This window comes from Myxine glutinosa, chromosome 1 (assembly GCF_964187855.1).
Source record: "Myxine glutinosa chromosome 1, kmMyxGlut1.1, whole genome shotgun sequence".
Lineage (NCBI taxonomy): Eukaryota > Metazoa > Chordata > Myxini > Myxiniformes > Myxinidae > Myxine > Myxine glutinosa.
Window position 1 is genome coordinate 164,351,788 of NC_136261.1, and position 23,758 is coordinate 164,375,545.

Genomic DNA, 23,758 nt, shown 5'->3' on the forward strand with positions numbered 1-23,758 from the left:
GGAGCGTGAGTTGGTTGTGACAGGTGAGAGAGGAAGTACACCTGGAATGGAAGGAAGCACACCTGGAATGGTAGAGCGTGTGTGGGAATGCACGCTGGAATTGGTAGTGAGACACGTGGTTGGGTGTGCGAGTGAGAGCACACCTGTGGTTGTCACAGAGGAGGTGACCGAGGAGGGGGCGTGAAGAGGTGTGTTGGTGAGGTGTGCGAACGACGAATGTGTGCCAAGGTGTTCGGTGGTCAGGTGTGTGACCAAGTCTGTGAGCGGAATGAGTGCACCTGGGTGTGTAAGAGAAGGTGCAATGACGAGGAGCATGGGAACAGCTGGATGTATGAGCAAAGAACGGGCTGCGGGGTGTAAGCATGCAGGTGAGGCATCGACGGTAACCGGGTTAGCGGTTAGAACGACATTTAGCCGAATCGGGCCCTCGGTGCGTGCCGGGTTTCGCGTGTGGCGAGGACCAGCGGGGATCCGAACCACGGCGGGTTCGAAAGGACCGCCGTACGTGATCCACGCTGGGCCGCGCTTGGAACGGCCGCGTCCGTGCTCCGCTAGGCGGAACGGGCAGTCCGATAGGAAGGGTCGTCAGGGCGACCCCTTTTTATTGAGGCGTTCCGGCAGGTCGAGATCGGGCAATTGGATGGCTCCGTGCCGAGGTGGTGCATGGGATCTCGGCCCGGGTAAGCATCCTTCCCTGCACCGAGTGCCGGACGCATCCAGCCGCCGGCACCAAAGAACCCGCATTCATTGCTCGGCTGTACGAAGCCGAGCTTTAGAAGTGAATTGGCGCACCGAGAGGATCTAGTAAGTAGACGGGTGATGAGGTTAGTGTTTTGGACCCAAAATTAGAAAAAGGCAAAATTTGATGATTGGCAAAGGATTGGCAGTGATGATTGGCAGAGGATTGGTAGTGATTGGCAAATTTTTGATTGGTTGGAATTTGGTGAGCAAAATTTATAGTGGAACGTCCCCGATGTGGTGGGATGACCAATCCACCATCCCTCACAGGGGGGGGCAAAGGAGCACTAGTTTATGGGGTTTATGGCAGTGTAAGCTCGCCGAGGGAGGGCTTGGATAATGTGTAGGGACCTAGAAGATGACATTAGGTAACGTTAAGGTTAGTTAGTGACTGATACCTGCAGTGGGGACGCAGGTAGATTAGTGTGGATTATAATGACGTGGTATGTGCTTAGTTTAAAGGGAAGACGGGGAGCACTAAGTTAGCAGGGCAACAGGTAGTTAGATGATGCCGTGTGAGTGTTGGAGGTGGATATAGAAGTGTATTGTGAAAAGTGTGTGAGGAACAGGTGTGATTGCACAGGTGTGCAACTGAACAGGTGGATGGAGCAGTGTTTGAGTGATGGTGATGGTGATGTGTGTTGTGTTGACCGAATGGTCCAGGAAGGAAGGATGGTGCAGGTGGCACCAGGTGTGAGTGCACAGGTGTGCAACAACAGGTATGAAGAACAGGTGAATGGAGAATGGTTGTATGGAATAAATGGTATGGAATATATGGAGTATTGGAATGGATGGTCGTGGAGTAAGTATGATGGAAACTATGGAGTGGAGTGGATGGTGCGAAGGTGTGAATGGGGGAAGGATGGACCCCCATCACGAATACCCGGGGAGGGTAGTGTAAGTGTTAGGTAGAGGGTACAGTTAAATTGTGGTTGGATATTGGCATCTGTGGTGCGAGGTGAAAGAATGGTATTTGGATGGGTGCATTAGTGTTGTGGAAATGGCTGGGCGTGTAGCCTGTTAGTGTGTGTAGTTGGTTTGGGCACCACCACTGTGAGGATGTCGGCCAGGTGAGGCCGCAGGTGGGCTCTGGGAGCCGGTAGTAGTTGTTGTGGATGGGGCCCGAGGATCCGGAGGACGGACCCGGGTAGCCCAGTGCCAGAGGGCACCAAGGGGTGACAGAGCCAGGAGGGGCCTTCCCCAGTTAGTTAGGTTAGGGTGAGGAGCTAGGTAAGCTCGGGTGGCAACTACAGTGGTGGAGGTGTGCAGGTGGGTAGACCTGCTGGGAGAGCTACACGACCCAGCCCAGAAATTGTGCAAGGGCACAGGGAGATGAATCGGGGGAGTGAGACCCCAAATTGAGAAGCACCACAGTTTGGTCAATGGGAATTGGTTTTTAGAACCCATAGTGTAAGTTGGCCAATGGATTGGCAGGGAGAGACCCCGGGTAGAGTAAAGTGTGTTAAAGTCATTTAGAGGATAGTTAGGATGAAGAATCTCCTTGCACCATCTACATGCACTCACCTGAGATGACGTACCTCCACACCATGCCAGGTTGTTTAATTATTTTTGATGCAAATGTTTGGATGGTGAGACGCATCATGACGTGGGTGTGACATTGTGCTTGATGTTCCATCTCTTCCTCCTTATGAGGATTGATGATGAATTTGGGTGATGGCAAATTTTGGCTCGAGGGATTGTGGGAACGAATTTGGTATAGAAGAAATATGGGGAAGACGTGACAGTAGCGACGAATTTGTAAATGTGTAGATTTTTGTAAATATTGGGTGAGGGCAAGGGTAGTGTAGGTGACAGGGGGGGTGACGTACGGTAGGGATGAGCTTTCTCACTTCGCTCTCCGTACGCATTTTGCCCTGCATTGCCTTATTGATGTGTACCCTTGTGACCTTACCCCTCGCTCATCTGTCTCTCCCCCCTTTTGTCTCCCACATGACCTGTGCGCCATTGGGCGCCGAGGGGAGCGTGCGTGAGTCGGCCATTGTGCGCCCGGAACTCCCAGAACCAGCTGTCTGCATCGATGCACCACATTATGGACCACATGTCTGTGGCCGAGCACCACTGATGGACCCCATGGGTTGGGGCGTGGCCCCTCTGCTGGAACCGGCCATGAGGGCCCGAAATCTTGCTGGCGGACCTTGATCACAGGGCACCGATGCCCCACAGGTGAACCACACTAGTCGGCCCTGTGGGCCATAAATAAAATAAATAAAAATGGACACGTTGGGTGCATTTTATTGCAAATGGGCCGCCAGCAAAGGAAAAGACAACATCTGGAAGAACAAATAATAATAGCCAGCAGAGGGAGCCGAAGAGCAAGAGACCACCTGCAGGGTTAGGGGTTGTTTGGTTATTTTTATTATTGAACATTCATGAACTATGGTGACTGCACCGATTGGTGCTTGAGGGTGCTTTGGTGCGTTTTTTTTGGGTGCTTTCATGGTGCATTGATGCAGAGCAGACTGTCTCCCCCCCAGAAAGAACAATCACAGGTCCTGGGTTAGTCTTGTAAATAAAAGTAGCGTCAATTGTAAATAATGCTCCCCACTGTCAGTGTGTAGTTTGAAGACCATTCCGCAATTCGGTTAACTGTGGGCGTGAGTCTGTTAGGCAGGGTGCAATGGAGCAGCGGGACACATTTATTTATGTTTTAAAACTGCCGCACTCAGGGTCAGGTTAAAAGTAGAGGGAACTACACCTACGTGTCACACTAAATTAAAGTTATAGGCCCGGGACGTGCCTAAGAGGAGGAGGGTGCAGTGTTGCGGATATGAGGATTGCATTTTTTTGATTGTGTTGTATTATATTGGAAATGGTGATGAACATTGTTGAATATGGCCCCTCCTGCCTCCAGAGTTGTGTAAAGGTAACAAGGGCGTCCCGGTAGTTATTCCATGAAACACCACATTGAAGGACACGATAAAACCCTTGTTCAGTAGCTTATATCTTATTATGTGTTTTAGGGTAAGGCCTCGTCTTCCATTAAAATAATACTCCATTGCACCGAATCAATTAAGAATAGCTCCCCTTCAATAATTCCATTTCCCAGCCAAACTCTCCATCTGTGGGTAAAGCAGTTCACAAGCGTGGGGTGCACGCCCTCTCATTTCGCTGCGATAGTGAATATGTGCTCCGTGCTCTGTTTGAACAGGAGGGGCGGGGTCGCCAGGGAGAGGCAAGCCCAGGGCGCGCCACGAAGGGCGGGGCTGTTCAGCCCCATGCCCAAATAAGGAAACAAGCCCGTGGCTCGCCACGAGGGGCGTGCCGTCGGCGCCATGCCCAAATAAGGAGACAAGCCCGTGGGATTACCATACAAGGTCACGAAACAGAGCACGGGGGGGGAGGGCGGTACCAAAACCGAGGAGGGCGTGTCAGACCCGCGCTGAAGGTATGAGAGAAGGGTGCGACGATCGCTGGGACAAGCTACACGAGGGATACGGCAGATGAGTCCAGGTGCGTAAGAGGGTTGGCAGTCCACTGGGAGAGAGTTCAGAGTTGCACCGGAGTTGCGTGAGAGATACGAAAAGCCTTTGACAAAGAGCTGCTTCAGCCAGCCCCGTTTCAACCAGCCGAGTGACCCTGCCGGCGTGCGCTGTGAAGCCGAATACAAGGAGCTGCCGGCTCCTCGCTTCCCGCCCGGAGTGGACCTGCTTGCTGTGCCCTGTGATCCCACCTGCTCATCCCTCCAAACGATTCCTACCCTTCCATCCATTTGTGTACGTGAGTTTGTTCTGTTCGTGCTGTCCTGGGTAGTAAACTAAGTCAGTATAAGCTAGTAATTTGCACTGTGTTACCTGCTTTTTCATGTCCACTGTAAATACCCGTGACTGCTCTTTTTGCTTATGTGTGTGTAAATAATAATAAACCCCGTTACTCTTCTGCACGTCTTCTTCTTCCTCTTTGCATTCGTCGTCTTAGTCTTTTCCCGATTGAATAGCGGTGGCGCGATACGGCCAACGTCTGGGTGAATCGGGTGAGTCGGGGAACAACTGTTCGGCCGCGGTGCCTTCGCTCGGCAAACAACATCCATATCCGCGGACCGTAACAATATATACTCGGTAGGAGGATATGAACTCATAAAATTAGAGCATCCCTCATAAAATATATACTCGGATAAATATATACTCGGTAGGAGGATATATACTCATAAAATATATTCTCGGATAAATATATACTCGGTAGGAGGATATATACTCATAAAATATATACTCGGATAAATATATACTCGGTAGGAGGATATATACTCATAAAATATATACTCGGATAAATATATACTCGGTAGGAGGATATGTACTCATAAAATATATACTCGGATAAATATATACTCGGTAGGAGGATATATACTCATAAAATATATACTCGGATAAATATATTGTTACGGATCGCGGTTTAGATGTTATGATGGGCCGAGCGGATGGTCCACCGCGACCTAACAGTTCCCCCGATTCTTCCCCAACTCACCCGATTCACCCAGACGTTGGCCAAATCGCGCTACGCTAAATCAATGATTGGAAAGGACACAACGACTGGGATAAATGAAACGACGCAAGGGGTACAGTTCTCAAGACCTCCGGAGGAGGGTATAATTAGTGGTGGAGAAAAGGGGTAGATTACAAGGTAGAGTGAGGTAAAAGACACAGAAGAGATAGGCACTTAGATACAATCTTATCTATCCCAGACAGACCACAGACAAACGGAACAAGGCTGACTTACACAGGGATTGATGGCAGGGAAGGACAGGTAGGTTGATAGCACAAGGTGCACCTTGGCTCGGGGACAGGATCAGCACGGTCCAAAAGATGCAGGGAGGCCTCACAGCGCTCGGAGGTGGCGTCTTTCTTTCTCCAAGCTCAGCGCGCATCTGACGTCACCTCCCTCTTCCTGCGTATGCTCAGCGGGGAGTCACACACCCTCGGCTGGTTGGCTCCGCCCCAGATGGGACCGGTCCGCCGCTCCCATTGGGTGCGGGGGTTACCGGGCTCCACCCTTGACGAGGAGCTGACAAGGAGCCCCTATTTGGTAACCCCGTCGAGCACATGTTCGATGGCGGCTTGTTGGAAAGGCCTGGTGCCCTCCCAACACCCCCTACCAACCAAGCCAGAGTGAGGACGCGCACTCCCCGCGCTCGCCGCTGCTGTTGTTGTTGGTGTTGTTGTTGCTGAACCATGAGGAAGAGCTGCGGGGAGGTATTGGGAGGTCCTAAACTTCCTAACGGTGCCATACAATCACATTCTGGTGCAACGAAGAGTCAGAATTAATGGAAACGAGTCCTTAACTGACATAGACTAAGAATAACTAGCAAGATGTCCTATAGTTGTCTTACATGAGATGCGGTGAACCTGGGTGCGACATTTAATGGGGGAAATAGGGGGAGGTCGGGTCTACAGAGTGTTGTTTACAGAAAATGGGACTAGGGAATGGGGGATTGGGGATAGTTGGGAAGTATTGAGGAAATAGGGGAATATTTACAAGCGGATATGGATGGATGCAAATCCCATATCCGCAACAATATACTCGATAGGAGGATATGTACTCATAAAATTAGAGCATCCCTCATAAAATATATACTCGGATAAATATATACTCGGTAGGAGGATATATACTCATAAAATATATACTCGGATAAATATATACTCGGTAGGAGGATATATACTCATAAAATTAGAGCATCCCTCATGAAATATATACACAGATAAATATATACTCGGTAGGAGGATATATACTCATAAAATTAGAGCATCCCTCATAAAATATATACTCGGATAAATATATACTCGGTAGGAGGATATGTACTCATAAAATTAGAGCATCCCTCATAAAATATATACTCGGATAAATATATACTTGGTAGGAGGATATATACTCATAAAATTAGAGCATCCCTCATAAAATATATACTCGGATAAATATATACTCGGTAGGAGGATATATACTCATAAAATTAGAGCATCCCAAAAAGGTGGCAATTCTCAATGCTACACCAAATATTCCCCATCTATGTCCATATTGTTCCTACTCATTACTCTAATCTCATAACCATTTATCCCATCATTCATTTATGATGGGATAAATGTTATCCAATTAAATGTTATCCACTCCCAAGCATGGTGTTGGCTTAATGGTTGAGGTGGCTGACTTAAGATCTAGGGTCCTGAGTTCTAATCCCCTATCACGCCATTGAATTAACACCAGCTGGGTTGACTCAGCCTGTTATCCTTCTGAGGTTGGCAAAATGTTTACCAGCAAGCCTGGTAAGGGGGCATTGCTTTAGTAGCACAGCTTTGCCCCCAGAAAATGATGCAGCCAAGCAGCCCCAGGATGCATAAGAATAATATATAATAACCCCCTTCCCCTCCATCTTCTCTCCCATACTTCTCCTTTTTGATCCTCTTGTCAATTTTTGGTTTTCTCAATTTAGAGCTCCCTGATCCAACTAATCCCCAGTGTATAGTCCATTATTTTGCAAGGAAAATGATAAATGAGTGAAAGAGCCATGGAAGAGAGAAGGAGGGGTGGGGGATGGGTTCCTGGAGAATAAATGCAAGACCATCTAAAGCAAAATATCAATTCTTAATTGTTTTCTCAAGAGATGATCCAGTGCTTATGTAATGTTCAAAGAAAGACATGGTGTGACTCAGAAGGCTTAACAATGTATGAGCTCCATTTCTGTGAACTTTTAAAGACCAAATACCTGCTTGGGTGATGTAAGTAATGACAGTTCAATTTCATGCCGACCATTAGCCTTCCCCGGTGTACAGGGTGGTGAAGTAGCCAACTTGCGATGATTACGACAAAGGCAAATGAGGAAAAAGAGTAGTGCCACAAGCAAAGGCACTGCCAAGCTTGGGATGAGAATATACACGATCTCCATCTTGCTGCTCTCATGGGGATCTGAAAAAACAGTGTTATTGTGGCTTGCTTCATTCCGCACTTGATATACATCACAATCTGATCTCCTTTTGCTCTCATCACATTCTGTGCTGACATAGCTGTATCACTTAACCCCATCTTGACGTCATTATCCATTGTCCGCATACTTTTGCGGACAATGGATAATGGGAGCATTCGTACATGTCTCACCTGAAATGAGTAAATATCCATTCATTTAAAACATCTTTAAATCTTCATTTCCTCCATGTCATATTGACAACGTAAGAGGGATCGTCATAAACGAAGACCAATTCTATATTTTACGAGCATCTCTCTACTGTGTGTTTTGCATCCTGTTTTTGTCTATTATGTGCTGATCTGTTAACTGTATTAGTTCTTCCATGAGCCTCGATTAGGCATATACAAAAAGTGTATTATTGTTCTTGAAGAAAGCACCGGCTCCCTGCAGGAGCGGCCATGTTATTATCCTTATTCAAACGTGTAATTCAAAACACCTCACTGCACTGGAAAACGTGGGGACAGAAATACTGCAGAAAAGGGTTGACTTGTAATACCCTCTCCCACCTGGAGGCAGCGCTACATGATGTGTGTGTGTGTATACATAAATACAGACTTGGCATTTAATATGGAATTTTTTTTTCTTTCTTGACTTGGGTTTACTTTCTGAACTCAGTATATCAATCTGGTGATTTTCTTTTACCCTTCGGTGATGTCTTTGTTGAAAGAACCATGTCACTGATTGTCTTTCGCAGCAAGAAGTCAATAGCAGGATTATATCACAGGTGGCGTGACAAAATGTAAGGACAGGTACATTTGACGATTGGCTTCACAATCGGGTATATAAGGGTTGTTGCGTTCTGTGTTAGTGGAAAACAACTGCTGCACGTCTACAAAAGTTATTGCCGCTTCCTCTGGAGATGGTCCGTCAACTTGAAAATGCTGTTTGTCATGGAGTGGTGGCTTTACGAAATTCTGGCATGAAACAGCGTGCTATTGCTCGGCAGTATGGCATGACTCAAGGTCAGGTGTCAAAGATCCTGAAACGAAATGCTCAGAGGGGTGTCCCTACTCCAATACCGAGGCCAGGACATCCAAGCAGAACCACAAGGAGAGATGATCGCCAGCTGCACCGGTTAGACTGCAATGGCCGTACCAATTCAGCTAATCGGCTTAAGGCTGAGTGGCAGCAACTGACAAATGTGCCTGTATCCAGAAGGCTAGTCAACCAACGACTGGTTCAAGCAGGCTATCGTGCCAGGTGTCCCCTGAGAAAGCCACGCCTGACCAGACAACACAGCCAGCGCCGATTGCAGTGGGCCAGAGAGCACCGTCAATGGCAGCCAGGACACTGGAATCACGTGACCTTCAGTGACGAGTCTAGATTTCTGGTCTATCGTCAAGATGGCCGCGTCCGAGTGCGCAGACAAGTGCATGAAGCCCACAACGAAGATTGTATAGTGCCAAGAGTCCAAGCTGGAGGTGGTGGGGTGACCGTTTGGGCTGCTTTTCATGCAGGGGGAAAAACTGACCTGGTTGTTCTGAATGGAAACCTGAACCAGTTCAAGTACAGGGTCATTCTGGAAGAAACATTGCTTCCATTTGCTCGTGCAGCCTTTCGAGGAAACTTTGTCTTCCAAGATGACAATGCACAGCCTCATCGTGTTCGCATGATCCAACACTTTCTTGCTGACCATGGTGCCGAGCATATGGAGTGGCCTGCCATGTCCCCGGATATGAATCCGATAGAGAACTTGTTGGCAGAATGAACGCGTCAAAGCGACAACTTGGACCAGCAGCCGACCTCTGTGCGTGAATTGCAGCAGGCTATTGTCACTGCATGGCAAACGATTCCTGTCCAAACCTTGGCAAATCTCGTGAACAGCATGCCTCAACGTGTACATGCTCTCCTGAATGCTCGTGGGGGTTACACGAAGTACTGAACTGTAATTTTACTGTCCGTAATCCCAGTCATAATTTAGCTTTTGTTTTTGTTGAAATTTTTTTTGGCTAATGTGCAAAATAAAGAGATACTTCTGGAAAACGTACAGAAGTTTAAGACAGTACTGTCCGTGAATTGAGTTCGATATCAGTTTACATCACTTTCAAGGATCAATTTATTTGCTTCGAAATGTCAAATGTGGTTTTTGTTTCTTTTAAAGGTCACATTAACAAAATCTAGAATAATTTCAACATAATTCCAATGAACTTTTGGTTCGAAGTCATCTTGAAAAGTAAGTTCACCCCCACAAAAAAAAAATTCCATATTAAATGCCAAGTCTGTATAGTGTATATACAGTCACGTGAAAAAGTAAGTACACCCCATGTAAGATTTTGACTTTTTCAACATATTTCAACATACAGCTATTTGATCTTCATTTCAACAATATTGACAGATAAAGGTGATATAATATAACAAATATCATGAAACATTTACATTTTGTAGTCCATTGTATAATTTAAATAAAAATAAATGCAAATTTTGCATGTGGAAAAAGTAAGTACACCCCTACATTTATCACGACTTCAAATACCTAAAATTAGAATAAGGTGCACCAGCTCAGGTGCAAATGGTTAGAACATCGTTGGAGAGGATCTTGGAGGAACCTGTCTTATTTAAACCTGACATTTAGTTTGGTTTGCTCTTTGTTGTTGAAGTGTGCGGCGTCACCATGCCGAGATCAAAAGAGCTCTCTGGGGCCTTCAGAAAGAAGGTTATAGATGCCTATGAGTCTGGGAAGGGATTTAAAAAGATCTCCAAACTATTTGAAATCAATCATTCGACTGTCCGGAAGATCATCTACAAGTGGAGAAGATTCCAAACAACTGCCAACTTGTTCAGGCCAGGCCGCCCTAGCAAGTTCAGCCTGAGAGCAGACTGCAAGATGCTGAAAGAAGTCTCTAAGAACCCCAGAATGTCATCACGGGACCTACAGGTAGCTCTTGCCACTGTTGATGTCAAAGTGCACGAGTCTACCATTAGAAAGAGGCTGCACATATTTGATCTACATGGGAGGTGTGCCAGGAGGAAACCTTTGCTGTCCAGAAAGAACATCAGGGCAAGACTAAAGTTTGACAATGAACACCTAGGCAAAGACAAGCACTTCTGGAACAATGTGCTCTGGACAGATGAGTCAAAAGTAGAGCTATTTGGCCACAGTACCAGAAGACATGTTTGGCGAAAACCAAAGACAGCATTTGAAAACAAGAACCTAGTACCAACTGTAAAGCATGGTGGTGGAAATATTATGGTTTGGGGCCGCTTTGCTGCATCAGGGCCTGGGCAGCTCACCATCATCGAATCCACTATGAATTCTTCATTGTACCAGAGGGTGCTTGAGGATAATGTGAGGCCATCTGTCGGAAGTTGAAGCTCAACCGAAGGTGGACCTTGCAACATGACAATGACCCTAAACATACCAGTAAATCCACCAAGGAATGGCTGAAAAGAAAGAAATGGAGGGTTCTGGAATGGCCAAGTCAAAGCCCGGATCTAAATCCCATCGAGATGTTGTGGGGGGATTTGAAACGAGCTGTGCATGCAAGAAACCCCTCAAACATCGCACAGGTGAAATAATTCTGCATGGAGGAGTGGGTGAAAATTTCTCCCAGTCGATGTCAGAGACTGGTAGACAGTTATAAGAAATGCATACTTGTGGTTGTTTCTGCCAAAGGGGGCAATACCACCTATTAGAGCCAAGGGTGTACTTACTTTTTCCACATGTGAAATTTGCATTTATGTTTATTTAAATTATACAATGGATTACAAAATGTAAATGTTTTATGATATTTGTTATATTATACCACCTTTATCTGTGAATATTGTTGAAATGAGGATCAAATAGCTGTATGTTGAAATATGTTGAAAAAGTCAAAACTTTACTTGGGGTGTACTTACTTTTACACATGACTGTATATATATATATATATATATATATATATATATATATATATATATATATATATATATATATATATATGTATATATATGTATATATATATACATATATATATATATATATATATATAATTATATATATATATAATTATATATATATACTAGCTGAAAGCACCCGGCGTTGCCCGGGTTCTTTTTGAATGAATTTACTACTATAATTCAGCTTTTACTTGCGGCCGTAAAAGATGGACTACTATAATTCAGCTCGGCTTCTAATTGCGAAATGGGTCCAGCCCGGACGAAGCGGCCTCGCCACCTCGCCTATAACCTTCCCGGGGCCCATCCCGACATTTTTTGTATTACAGGTTTCCTCGTATCTTTCACCGTTCAGGAGATTAGCTTGCGCAGACAAACAAACAAAAACTTTCTTTTATATATATACACAAAGAATTAAGTTAAGCACCCCCCCCGTTTTTTTACAACCTCGCACATTACAAGTTTGTTGTCGTCAAAACAGTGTAATATACCCATGATATTGCTATATTTTCTGGAGAAGTGATATTATGGTCACATAAAAACATAACAATCATGCAGTGTTCAATATTTTATTCTGAATAATTTAAGGTGAAATTTTTTGGGAATTTTAGGCATATTTTCACCTCAATTTAAGTATGGAGCTATAGGTCCATCACGGACAGTGTGGATGACGTTTATGTTTTCTAACGTACAGTCATTGTTCTGAGAAGACCTCTAGCGATCTTTGCGTCAATAACGTGTGTAGGACCCACGTGATCGGATCACTGACTCAACCAATCACTTTTTTTCACTTTGATCACTCAATTTCATCAATGGATAATTGCTAATGTCATACCAATCATTATTTGATCTCACATACCTTAGAATATATGCCAATGTATACATATACACAAAGAATATATATTAGGGGGTGCTTACCTTAATTCGTTGTGTAGGGGTGCTTAACTTAATTCTTTGTGTATATATATATATATATACTGAAACGCAAAAGAAACTTACCACCTTTGAAACCTTTAAATATCAACAATAACACTGCGTATAGTAAATGTGTGAATTTATTTGTGGACAATAGTGTCCTCACTGTCAGACAAAACGGTCACGGATAGTCACTTGAACCTTCAATGGTCACTTCATAGCACAGCTGTTGAACAGCCGTTTTGACTGTCAGTGATTAGCCAAGGGGTATGGGATGATTTTAATGAGCTGCACATGATGTCTTGATATTGGCTTTAAAAAGGCCAGTGCAAAATGGGCATTTTGACTGAAAAATTTGACCATTTTGACCATTTTGACCAACTTCAAAAAGACCGAAAACGCAAAAGAAATTTACCACTTGTTTGAAATGTCATAAAACTGTAACAGTTCAAAATAAAACAAACCAACAATTGCTAATTGAAACATTGGCATTTTATTGATGACATGTCAAGTTTTTGACCAAGATACACCATCTCATCAGTTTGTTCTACAGTACAGAACAGCACAGGGTGCAATGTCAGTCCCCTTTCAATAGCGTGTATGGCCACCATTGTTTTGGATACAGGCAGTGCATCATCGGCGTATACTGCCTACCAGTCTTTGGATGGATTGCTGCTGGATTCTGTCCCACTCAGTCCTCAATGTCTGAAGCAGCTCTGCCCGTGTCCTGGCCCTGCCAACTACGCGTCTCCCAAGTTCATCCCACAGGTGCTCTATGGGATTCAGGTCAGGGGAGAGCGCAGGCCACTGCATGGTGTTGATGTTCTCGCCTTGGAGAAATGCAGTGGTAAAGCGAGCAGCATGGGGACGAGCGTTGTCATGCTGAAAGGTTCTCAGTTCTGGGTGGTCTAGCAGGAATGGCAGCAGATGAGGTCGCAGGATGTTATCCACATACCGCTGGGCGTTAAGATTCCCATCCACAACCACCAGTGGCGTCCTGTACCGGCCTGATATGGCTGCCCACACCATCACACTTGGGCCACCCCACCTGTTGGCTTGACGCACGCAACAATCGGCATATCGCTCGCCAGTTCTTCTCCAGACACACTCACGGCTTACGCCCATCAGGACTGTCCACACAGAACCTTGACTCATCGCTGAAAGCGACCTCGTTCCACTGCGCCAAGGTCCACCGCTGATGCTGCTGGCACCATCTCTGACGGTTGCGGCGATGGGCAACCGTCATCACGGGGCCTCTGTATGGTCTTCTGGCAGTCAGACCATAGTCATGCAGTCGTCTTCGTGCAGTATCATTGGAGATCCGTGGGTTTGCACGCCCCGGAGTTTCTGCCGCAGTGCGGGATGCTGGACGGAATCGATCCCGCAGGTGACTTCAGACCATCTGCCTGTCCTGCCTTGCAGTGGTGACTCTTCGCCTCCCTGATCGAGGTCTGTCATCTGCAGAGTTGTGGAGGGTGTCTCTGTCCACCAGGGCTGATATCGTCTGGTGTGAACAGCCAAGGCGACGTGCCACCTCACGGTAGCTCAGTCCACCTTGCAGCATGCCCAGGGCACGCTGCCGTTGATCCCTTGACAATCGTGGCATGTTGATTGAAATGCCCATTTTGCACTGGCCTTTTTAAAGCCAATATCAAGACATCACGTGCAGCTCATTAAAATCATCCCGTACCCCTTGGCTAATCACTGACAGTCAAAACGGCTGTTCAACACCTGTGCTATGAAGTGACCATTGAAGGTTCAAGTGACCATCCGTGACCGTTTTGTCTGACAGTGAGGACACTATTGTCCACAAATAAGTTCACACATTTACTATACGCAGTGTTATTGTTGATATTTAAAGGTTTCAAAGGTGGTAAGTTTCTTTTGTGTTTTCGGTCTTTTTGAAGTTGGTCAAAATGGTCAAATTTTTCGGTCAAAATGCCCATTTTGCACTGGCCTTTTTAAAGCCAATATCAAGACATCACGTGCAGCTCATTAAAATCATCCCGTACCTCTTGGCTAATCACTGACAGTCAAAACGGCTTTTCAACAGCTGTGCTATGAAGTGACCATTGAAGGTTCAAGTAACCATCCGTGACCGTTTTGTCTGACAGTGAGGACACTATTGTCCACAAATAAGTTCACACATTTACTACACGCAGTGTTATTGTTGATATTTAAAGGTTTCAAAGGTGGTAAGTTTCTTTTGCGTTTCAGTATATATATATATCTATATGTATATGTATGTATATATATATATATATATATATATATATATATATATATATATATATGTATATATATATATATATATATATATATATATATATATGTGTGTATATGTATATATATATATATATATATATATATATATATATATATATATATATATATATATATATATATATATTGTTGTGAATATGAGAATGTTTTTTTTATTTTGTGGTGGTGGTAAAATGTTGTAAAAGGTTGTTGTAAAAGGTTGTTGTAAATATCACCCCTCCTCCCTCCGTTGTGGTTGTATAAAGGTCAAAGGGCGTTCCCGTAGTTAGTCCATAAAAAACATACATGCAGGACACGATATATCTTTTCTTTTGATAGTTATCTCTTATTCTGTGTTTTAGGATAAGGCTGTGTCTCCCATTAATTAAAAGTACTCCATTGCACCAGTGAAAGAGAATAGACCCCCTTTCCTTCCCATCCCCAAAACTCTCCCTTTCCATCCCCTCCTCCCCTCCAATAACCGCCATTGACCACGAGGCTCGAGTCAGGGAAGAAAGGCGTGTCTCCACCTCGTCAGAGGAGGGGAGGGGCGCGCCCGCCCGTCGTCGTCCGGGGCGGAGCCCGAGGGTCGTGCGACCAGCCAGGGCCGAGGTGAGCGCCCCGATGGGCGTGTCCAAAGCGCCGGGGGCGTGATCGCTGGGGGCGCTATAAAAGGGCGCAACCGGAAGTGGAACAAAAAGAAGAAGAAAGAGAGATGCACTCTGGGTTGGAAAAAGAAGGGTTGTGAAGAGAGGAGGAGTTGGTTGCAAGGAGTTGGTCACAGTCGGTTGCCAGAGAGGGGAGTCGGTGGTGAGAAGTGAGAGAAGCAAGAAAGAGTTGAGGGTTGAGGGTTGAGGGACCAGACCAGTGAGACAAGTCCTGGGAACGCAGCGGACGGAGGCCGCCGCAGCAGCGACACCCGGCAACCGCCAAAGGGGGCCTGAACGGCGGTTTGGAGCAGGGCCAACAAAAAGGAACGGCGGCTGCCAAACGCACGATTGAGCTGCAAGACCCCCCCTTGGACCTTTCCTCTCCCTCCAGCCATCCACCTTCTGCCATCCCTGGCATTCCCCGCGTGAGTCAGCGTTCTGTTTGTTCTGTCCTGGGATATAAGTTAAGTCTGTAGGTAAGCTAAATTTGCACTGTGTCACCTGCGTCTTGTGCTTGTAAATAAACGTGACATCTGTCTTTTTGCTTGTGTGTAAATAGTAGGAATAAATGTAGTAGTATTTCAAACCTTTTTTTTTGTCTCCGTTTTCCTCTTGCATTGCGTCGCTTTTGTCTTTTCCCTCATTGAGCAGCTAGGGTGCGATACAACCAACGTTCGGGTGGAATCGGGTGAGTTTTGTTAGGTCGCGGTTTTAAACCACCGCTCGGTCTATAACATCCTAACCGCGATCTGAAACAATTGGTTGTCAGGAGTGGGATTCGAACCTGGGACTAAATTTATTTAGCCCAAATTCTGGACACCAATTGTGTTAGTACAGTAACAATTGGTGTCGGGGAGTGAGATCGACCCGGAGCGCGCTTCACGCGCTCAAAATTATAAAATACCGAAATTTGTTTTGTTTTAAAGGAAAAGCCCGAATTTTGAAATCGCGCCATGGCTGTCCAAGGCGACGGGATGCCGGTGGGAGAGATAGAGGGGTTAGAAATAACCCAGGACTTCGGGGAAGAAAGGGAGGAGGAAAATGGCAATGTGGTTGCGGGAATTTCAGGCGCGCAAAATGGCGCCTCGCACATTGCTACGGCGGCCGCACCCGCTGCACAAGTGGGAGGGATGGCCCAAATGCAGGCCCTCATGGAGCAATTTATGGTACAAATGCAGGCGTCCCTCAACCTGCAGGGTGAGCGATTGGAAGACCAAATGGGGGTAATGGGAAACCAAATGGGGGTAATGGGGAACCGGATGGATGCTCAGGGTGAGCGATTGGAGGGCCAAATGGGGGTAATGAGGGACGAAGCGAGGGGTACCGGTGAGGGATTAGAAAAGAAATTTGAGGGATTAGACAAGAAATTTGAGGGGTTAGACAATGGGATAAAAGAGGTGAGAAATGGGTTAATGGGGGTAGAAAATAGAATGGCTGCCCAGGAGAATCAGATAGAGGGAGTGAAAAATGGGTTAATGGGGTTAGAAAATAGGATGGAGGACAAATTGCGGGAAATAGGGGAACAATCCGCCCGGGAAATCGAACAGATGGGGAACCAGATGGAGGAAATACGACGAGGGGTGAGTGAGGAGGTCTCGGGGCTACGCGAGGAGGTAAAGCGAGGCGAAAAGCGTATAGAGAAAGAAGTGAGGAATAATACGGCTAAGTTACAAGGGGGAATAGAAGATCTGACGGAGGAGGTGGAGCAGCTGACAGAGGGACAAACTAAGTTAGTGGAGCAGGTTCAAAAGAACACTGCGGTACTAGGAGGGTTAAAGGCGACACAAAAAGAAATTAAAAACGAATTAATAGCGACGCAGAGGCAATGTCAGATGGTACGGGAGGAACTGACAATGAGGGTGGACGAGGTGACAGAAGTAATGGAGACGAAGGACCGGCAGGTGAGGATGCACATAGAGACGGTCACGGTAGCCTTAGAGGACGAACTTGAGGGGACGCACCGAGAAATAAAAGAGGTTAAACAAAAACTAGAGGAAGTGGGAGAAGAGGTGAGTGAAATTAAGAAGGGACGGACAGAAACTAAGAGGGAGATAAAGGAGGAGGTAATGGAATATGTGCAAGGTCGGTGCTCAACTCATGATGTGATGCTCACTAACCAAATAAAGAGTTTGCAGGTGGCAAAGGAGGTGCGGGGACGAGGTGCCAAGGTGAGTGGCAATGTACATGATGTGAGGAAAGCTTCAGTCGGCTTGGGGATTGGTTTGGATCCGGGTGTTCGTGAGAGGCCGTTGGTGAAGTGTGCGACAGGTCTGGTGTGCGAAAAAAGAGGTGTGCGAGAATGTCCGACCATGGGGTGTGTGAGGAAAAAGTGCACGCTGGGGAGTGAGTGTGCCGTCAGGAGTGAGCCGGTCGAAGCGCGTGTGCGAGGGGGTACATGGAAGCGCGGTGTGGTGAGTGTTACGGAGGAAGTAACGAGAGAGTGTACACCTGTGGTGAGTGTTACAGAGGATGTAACGAGGAAGTGTACGCCTGTGGTGAGTGTTACAGAGGATGTAACGGGAGGGTGTGCGCGAGAAAGGTGTGTAACGGACGGGTGCATGAGGAAAGAGTGTGCCGTCGAAAGTAAGGGTGAGTGCGCTGTCAAGAGTGGTGGTGAGAGTAGTGAGAGTGACAAGGAGAGTGAGCTGGTTGTGACAGGTGAGCGAGGATGTACACCTGGAATGGAAGGAAGCACACCTGGGATGGTAGAGCGTGTGTGGGAAGGCACATTTGAGTTGGTAGTGAGGCACGTGGATGGGTGTGCGAATGAGAGCACACCTGTGATTGTCACAGAGGAAGTGACCGAGGAGGGGGCGCGAAAAGGTGTGTTAGTGAGGTGTGCGAGCGACGAATGTGTGCCAAAGTGTTCGGTGGTCAGGTGTGTGACCAAGTCGGTGAGCGGAGTGAGTGTACCGAGGTGTGAAAGAAAAGGTACGAGGAGAATGGGAACGGCTGCATGTATGAGCAAGAAAGAGGTAGCGTATGCATGTAAGCCTGCAGGTGAAGCGTCGACGGTAACCGGGTTAAAGGTTAGGTCGACTTTTAGCCGGATCGGGCCCTCGGTGCGTGCCGGGCTTCGCGTGCCGCGAGAACCAGCGGAGATCCGAGCCACGGCGGGTTCGAAAGGACCGCCGTGCGCGATCCACGCTGGGCCTCGCGTGGAGCGGCCGCGTCCGGGCTCCACTAGGCGGAGCGGGCAGCCCGATAGGAAGGGTCGTCATGGCGACCACTTTCTATTGAGACGTGCCGGCAGGTCGAGATCGGGACATTGGATGGCTCCACGCCGAGGTGGTGCATGGGATCTCGGCCCGGGTAAGCCTCCGTCCCTGCCCCGAATGCGGGACGTATCCAGCCGCTGGCACAAAAGAACCCGCATTCATGGCTTGGCTTTACGAAGCCGAGCTGTAGATGTGAATTGGCGCACCGAGAGGACCTAATAAGTAGACGGACTGTGATGATGATAGTAGTGATTTGGTACGAAATTTATAAAAGTGGGTAGAATTGGCCGTAAATGGAAAATTTTTGAATTGTGGATTTGGACGAGCAAAATTGATAGTGAGAGACCCCCGATGTGGTGGGATGGCAAATCCACCATCCCTCACAGACGTGGGGCAAATGAGCAATAGCTTATGGGGTGTGCGGCAGTGAAAACTAGCCCGGGTGGGTTAGGTTATATTGTAGGGATCTAGAAGAGATTGACATTAGGTAACGTTAAGTTTAGTTAGTGACTGATACCTGTAGTGGGGACGCAGGTAGATTAGTGTGGATGATAATGACGTGGGAGCGCAATAGTTTAAAGGGACGACTGGGAAGCGCAAGTTTCAGAGGGGAGTAGTTAGCTGAGATGATGCCGTGCGTGTGAGGATTGAACAGGTGAGAATGGAACAGGTGTGAGTGCACAGGTGTGCAACTGAACAGGTGTGTGGAGCAGTGTATGAGTGAGTGATGGTGATGTGTGTTGCGTTGACCAACTGGTCCAGAAAGAGGAGGAGGGTGCAGGTGGCACCAGGTGAGATTGCACAGGTGTGCAACGACAGGTGAATGGAGGACAGGTGTATGGAATAAATGGTATGGAGTATTGGCCAATGGATGGTCGTGGAGTGGGTATGGTGGAAATTGTGGAGTGGAGTGGATGGTGCGAAGGTGTGAATGGGGGAAGAGTGGACCCCCCATCACGGATACCCGGGGCGGGTAGTGTAAGAGTTAGGTAGAGGGTACAGGTAAATTGTGGTTGGATATTGGCATCTGTGGTGCGGGTGACAGAATGGTATGTGGATGGGTGCGTTGGTGTTGTGGAAATGGCTGGGCGTGTAGCCTGTTAGTGTGTGTAGTTGGTTTGGGCACTCCACCACTGTAAGGATGTCGGCCAGGTGAGGCCGCAGGTGGGCTCTGGGAGCCGGTAGTAGTTGTTGTGGATGGGGCCCGAGGATCCGGAGGACGGACCCGGGTAGCCCAGTGCCAGAGGGCACCATGGGGTGACAGAGCCAGGAGAGGGGCTGCCCCCAGTTAGATAGGTTAGGGTGAGGAGCTAGGTAAGCTCGGGTGGCAACTACAGTGGTGGAGGTGTGCAGGTGGGTAGACCTGTTGGGAGAGCTACACGGCGCAGCCCAGAAATTGTGCGAGGGCACCGGGAGATGAATCGGGGGAGTGAGACCCCAAATTGAAAAGCACCACAGTTTGGCCAATGGGAATTGGTTTTTAGAACCCATAGTGTAAGAGGGCCAATGGTTTGGCCGGAGAAAGACCCCGGGTAGTGTAAAGTGTGTTAAAGTCATTTAGAGGATAGTTAGGATGAAGGATCTCCTCGCACCATCTGCACCCACTCACCGGAGGTGACAGGTAACTCCACACCATGCCATGTTTTATTATTTTTTAATTGTGCAAATGTTTGGAATGTGAGACGCATCATGACGTGGGTGTGACATTGTGCTTTGATGTTCCATCTCTGCCTCCTTATGAGGATTGATGATGAATTGATGATGGCAAATTTTGGATAGAGGGATTGTGGTGACGAATTTGGTATAGAGGAAATATGGGGAGACGTGACAGTAGTGACGAATTTGGTAATGTGTAGGTTTTGTACAAATGGGGTAAGGGCAAGGGTGGGCTAGGTAACAGGGGGGTGACGTACGGTAGGGACGAGCTTTCTCACTTCGCCCCCCGTACGCATTTCGCCTTGCATTGCCTTTTTGATGTGTACCCTTGAGACCTTACCCCTCGCTCATCTGTCTTGTCCCCCCTTTTGTCTCCCACATGAGGACCTGAGCGCCGTTGGGCGCCGAGGGGAGCGTGCGTGGGTCGGCCATTGTGCGCCCGAAATTCCCAGAACCAGCTGTCTGCATCGATGCACCACATTATGGACCACATGTCAGTGGCCGAGCACCACTTATGGACCCCATGGGTTGGGGCAAGGCCCCTCTGCTGGAACCGGCCATGAGGGCCCGAAATCTTGCTGGCGGACCTTGGCCACAGGGCACCGATGCCCCACAGGTGAACCACACGTAGTCGGCCCTGTGGGCCATAAATAAAGATAAATAAAATGGACACGTTTGGGCAAGCTTTATTGCAAATAGGCCGCCAGTAAGCAAAGCAAATGAAAATGACAACAACTGGAAGAAATAATGATAACCAGCAGAGGGAGCCGAAGAGCAAGAGACACCTGCAGGGTTGGGTTTGTTGGTTTTATTTTATTCATTGAACAATGGGGACTGCACCGATTGGTGCTTGGGTGTGTATTGGTGCGTTTTTGGGTGCTTTAATGGTGCATTGATGCAGAGCAGACTGTCCTCCCCCCAGAAAGAACAATTACAGGTCCTGGGTTAGTTTTGTAAATAAAATTAGCGTCAGTGTAAATAATGCTCCCCACCGTCAGTGTATAGTTTGAAGACCATTCCGCAATTCGGTTAACTGTGGGCGTAAGTCTGTTAGGCAGGGTGCAATGGAGCAGCGGGACACATTTATTTATGTTTTAAAACTGTCGCACTCAGGGTCAGGTTAAAAGTAGAGGGAACTACACCTACATGCCACACTAAGGTAAAAGTAATAGGCCCGGGACGTGCCTAAGGGGAGGAGGGTGCAGTGTTGTGAATATGAGAATGTTTTTTTTATTTTGTGGTGGTGGTAAAATGTTGTAAAAGGTTGTTGTAAAAGGTTGTTGTAAATATCACCCCTCCTCCCTCCGTTGTGGTTGTATAAAGGTCAAAGGGCGTTCCCGTAGTTAGTCCATAAAAAACATACATGCAGGACACGATATATCTTTTCTTTTGATAGTTATCTCTTATTCTGTGTTTTAGGATAAGGCTGTGTCTCCCATTAATTAAAAGTACTCCATTGCACCAGTGAAAGAGAATAGACCCCCTTTCCTTCCCATCCCCAAAACTCTCCCTTTCCATCCCCTCCTCCCCTCCAATAACCGCCATTGACCACGAGGCTCGAGTCAGGGAAGAAAGGCGTGTCTCCACCTCGTCAGAGGAGGGGAGGGGCGCGCCCGCCCGTCGTCGTCCGGGGCGGAGCCCGAGGGTCGTGCGACCAGCCAGGGCCGAGATCGCTGGGGGCGCTATAAAAGGGCGCAACCGGAAGTGGAACAAAAAGAAGAAGAAAGAGAGATGCACTCTGGGTTGGAAAAAGAAGGGTTGTGAAGAGAGGAGGAGTTGGTTGCAAGGAGTTGGTCACAGTCGGTTGCCAGAGAGGGGAGTCGGTGGTGAGAAGTGAGAGAAGCAAGAAAGAGTTGAGGGTTGAGGGTTGAGGGACCAGACCAGTGAGACAAGTCCTGGGAACGCAGCGGACGGAGGCCGCCGCAGCAGCGACACCCGGCAACCGCCAAAGGGGGCCTGAACGGCGGTTTGGAGCAGGGCCAACAAAAAGGAACGGCGGCTGCCAAACGCACGATTGAGCTGCAAGACCCCCCCCCCTTGGACCTTTCCTCTCCCTCCAGCCATCCACCTTCTGCCATCCCTGGCATTCCCCGCGTGAGTCAGCGTTCTGTTTGTTCTGTCCTGGGATATAAGTTAAGTCTGTAGGTAAGCTAAATTTGCACTGTGTCACCTGCGTCTTGTGCTTGTAAATAAACGTGACATCTGTCTTTTTGCTTGTGTGTAAATAGTAGGAATAAATGTAGTAGTATTTCAAACCTTTTTTTTTGTCTCCGTTTTCCTCTTGCATTGCGTCGCTTTTGTCTTTTCCCTCATTGAGCAGCTAGGGTGCGATACAACCAACGTTCGGGTGGAATCGGGTGAGTTTTGTTAGGTCGCGGTTTTAAACCACCGCTCGGTCTATAACATCCTAACCGCGATCTGTAACAATATATATATATATATATATATATGTATATTGTGTACTAGCTTGGCTCGGCTCGCTGCGCTCGCCTCACCACGCATCGTTACTGAGGAACTGGCTTATTTTACCTGAGGCTAATGACTACCGGAGTTGCTGTGTTGTCATGATTTACACCAATCACAATACAAACAATTACTTTGCACAAATGTATTTGTTGTGTTTGTGATATTACATTTTTATAAGCAATTTAGGTTGAATGTTTTTTTTTTCAAGAAAGAACCCCTCAGCACATACATAGGGGAGGGGTAGGTGCAGACTGGAAGTTTGGGATGATTACACCTTACCACCACATAATTTAAAACACCTCACCACCAAGTAATTCAAAACACCTCACAGCCATAAAACACGTAATAAAAACACCTCACCACCACGAAATTGAAAACACCTCACAGCCATAAAACACGTAATAAAAACACCTCACCACCAAGTAATTCAAAACACCTCACAGCCATAAAACACATAACAAAAACACCTCACAACCATAAAACACGTAATAAAAACACCTCACAGCCATAAAACACGTAATAAAAACACCTCACAGCCACAAAACACGGAATAAAAACACCTCACAGCCATAAAACACGGAATAAAAACACCCCACAGCCATAAAACACGGAATAAAAACACCTCACAGCCATAAAACATGTAATAAAAACACCTCACAGCCATAAAACACGGAATAAAAACACCTCACAGCCATAAAACATGTAATAAAAACACCTCACAGCCATAAAACACATAATAAAAACACCTCACAGCCATAAAACACGTAATAAAAACACCTCACAGCCACAAAACACGGAATAAAAACACCTCACAGCCATAAAACACGTAATAAAAACACCCCACAGCCATAAAACACGGAATAAAAACACCTCACAGCCATAAAACACGGAATAAAAACACCTCACAGCCATAAAACATGTAATAAAAACACCTCACAGCCATAAAACACGGAATAAAAACACCTCACAGCCATAAAACACGTAATAAAAACACCTCACAGCCACAAAACACA

At 46.9% G+C, this 23,758-nt stretch overlaps 1 protein-coding gene across 2 annotated transcripts in view; it reads right to left on the minus strand.

The window, feature by feature from the left end:
• LOC137430847 (inactive tyrosine-protein kinase transmembrane receptor ROR1) overlaps positions 1 to 23,758 on the minus strand; it is a 290,148-nt gene that overhangs the window by 25,957 nt on the left and 240,433 nt on the right. For both annotated transcript variants that reach the window (XM_078779503.1, XM_078779501.1), the window contains exon 8: positions 7,448 to 7,647. In XM_078779503.1, coding sequence (XP_078635629.1) covers positions 7,448 to 7,647 — 200 coding nt within the window. The remainder of the gene's footprint in view (positions 1 to 7,447; positions 7,648 to 23,758) is intronic.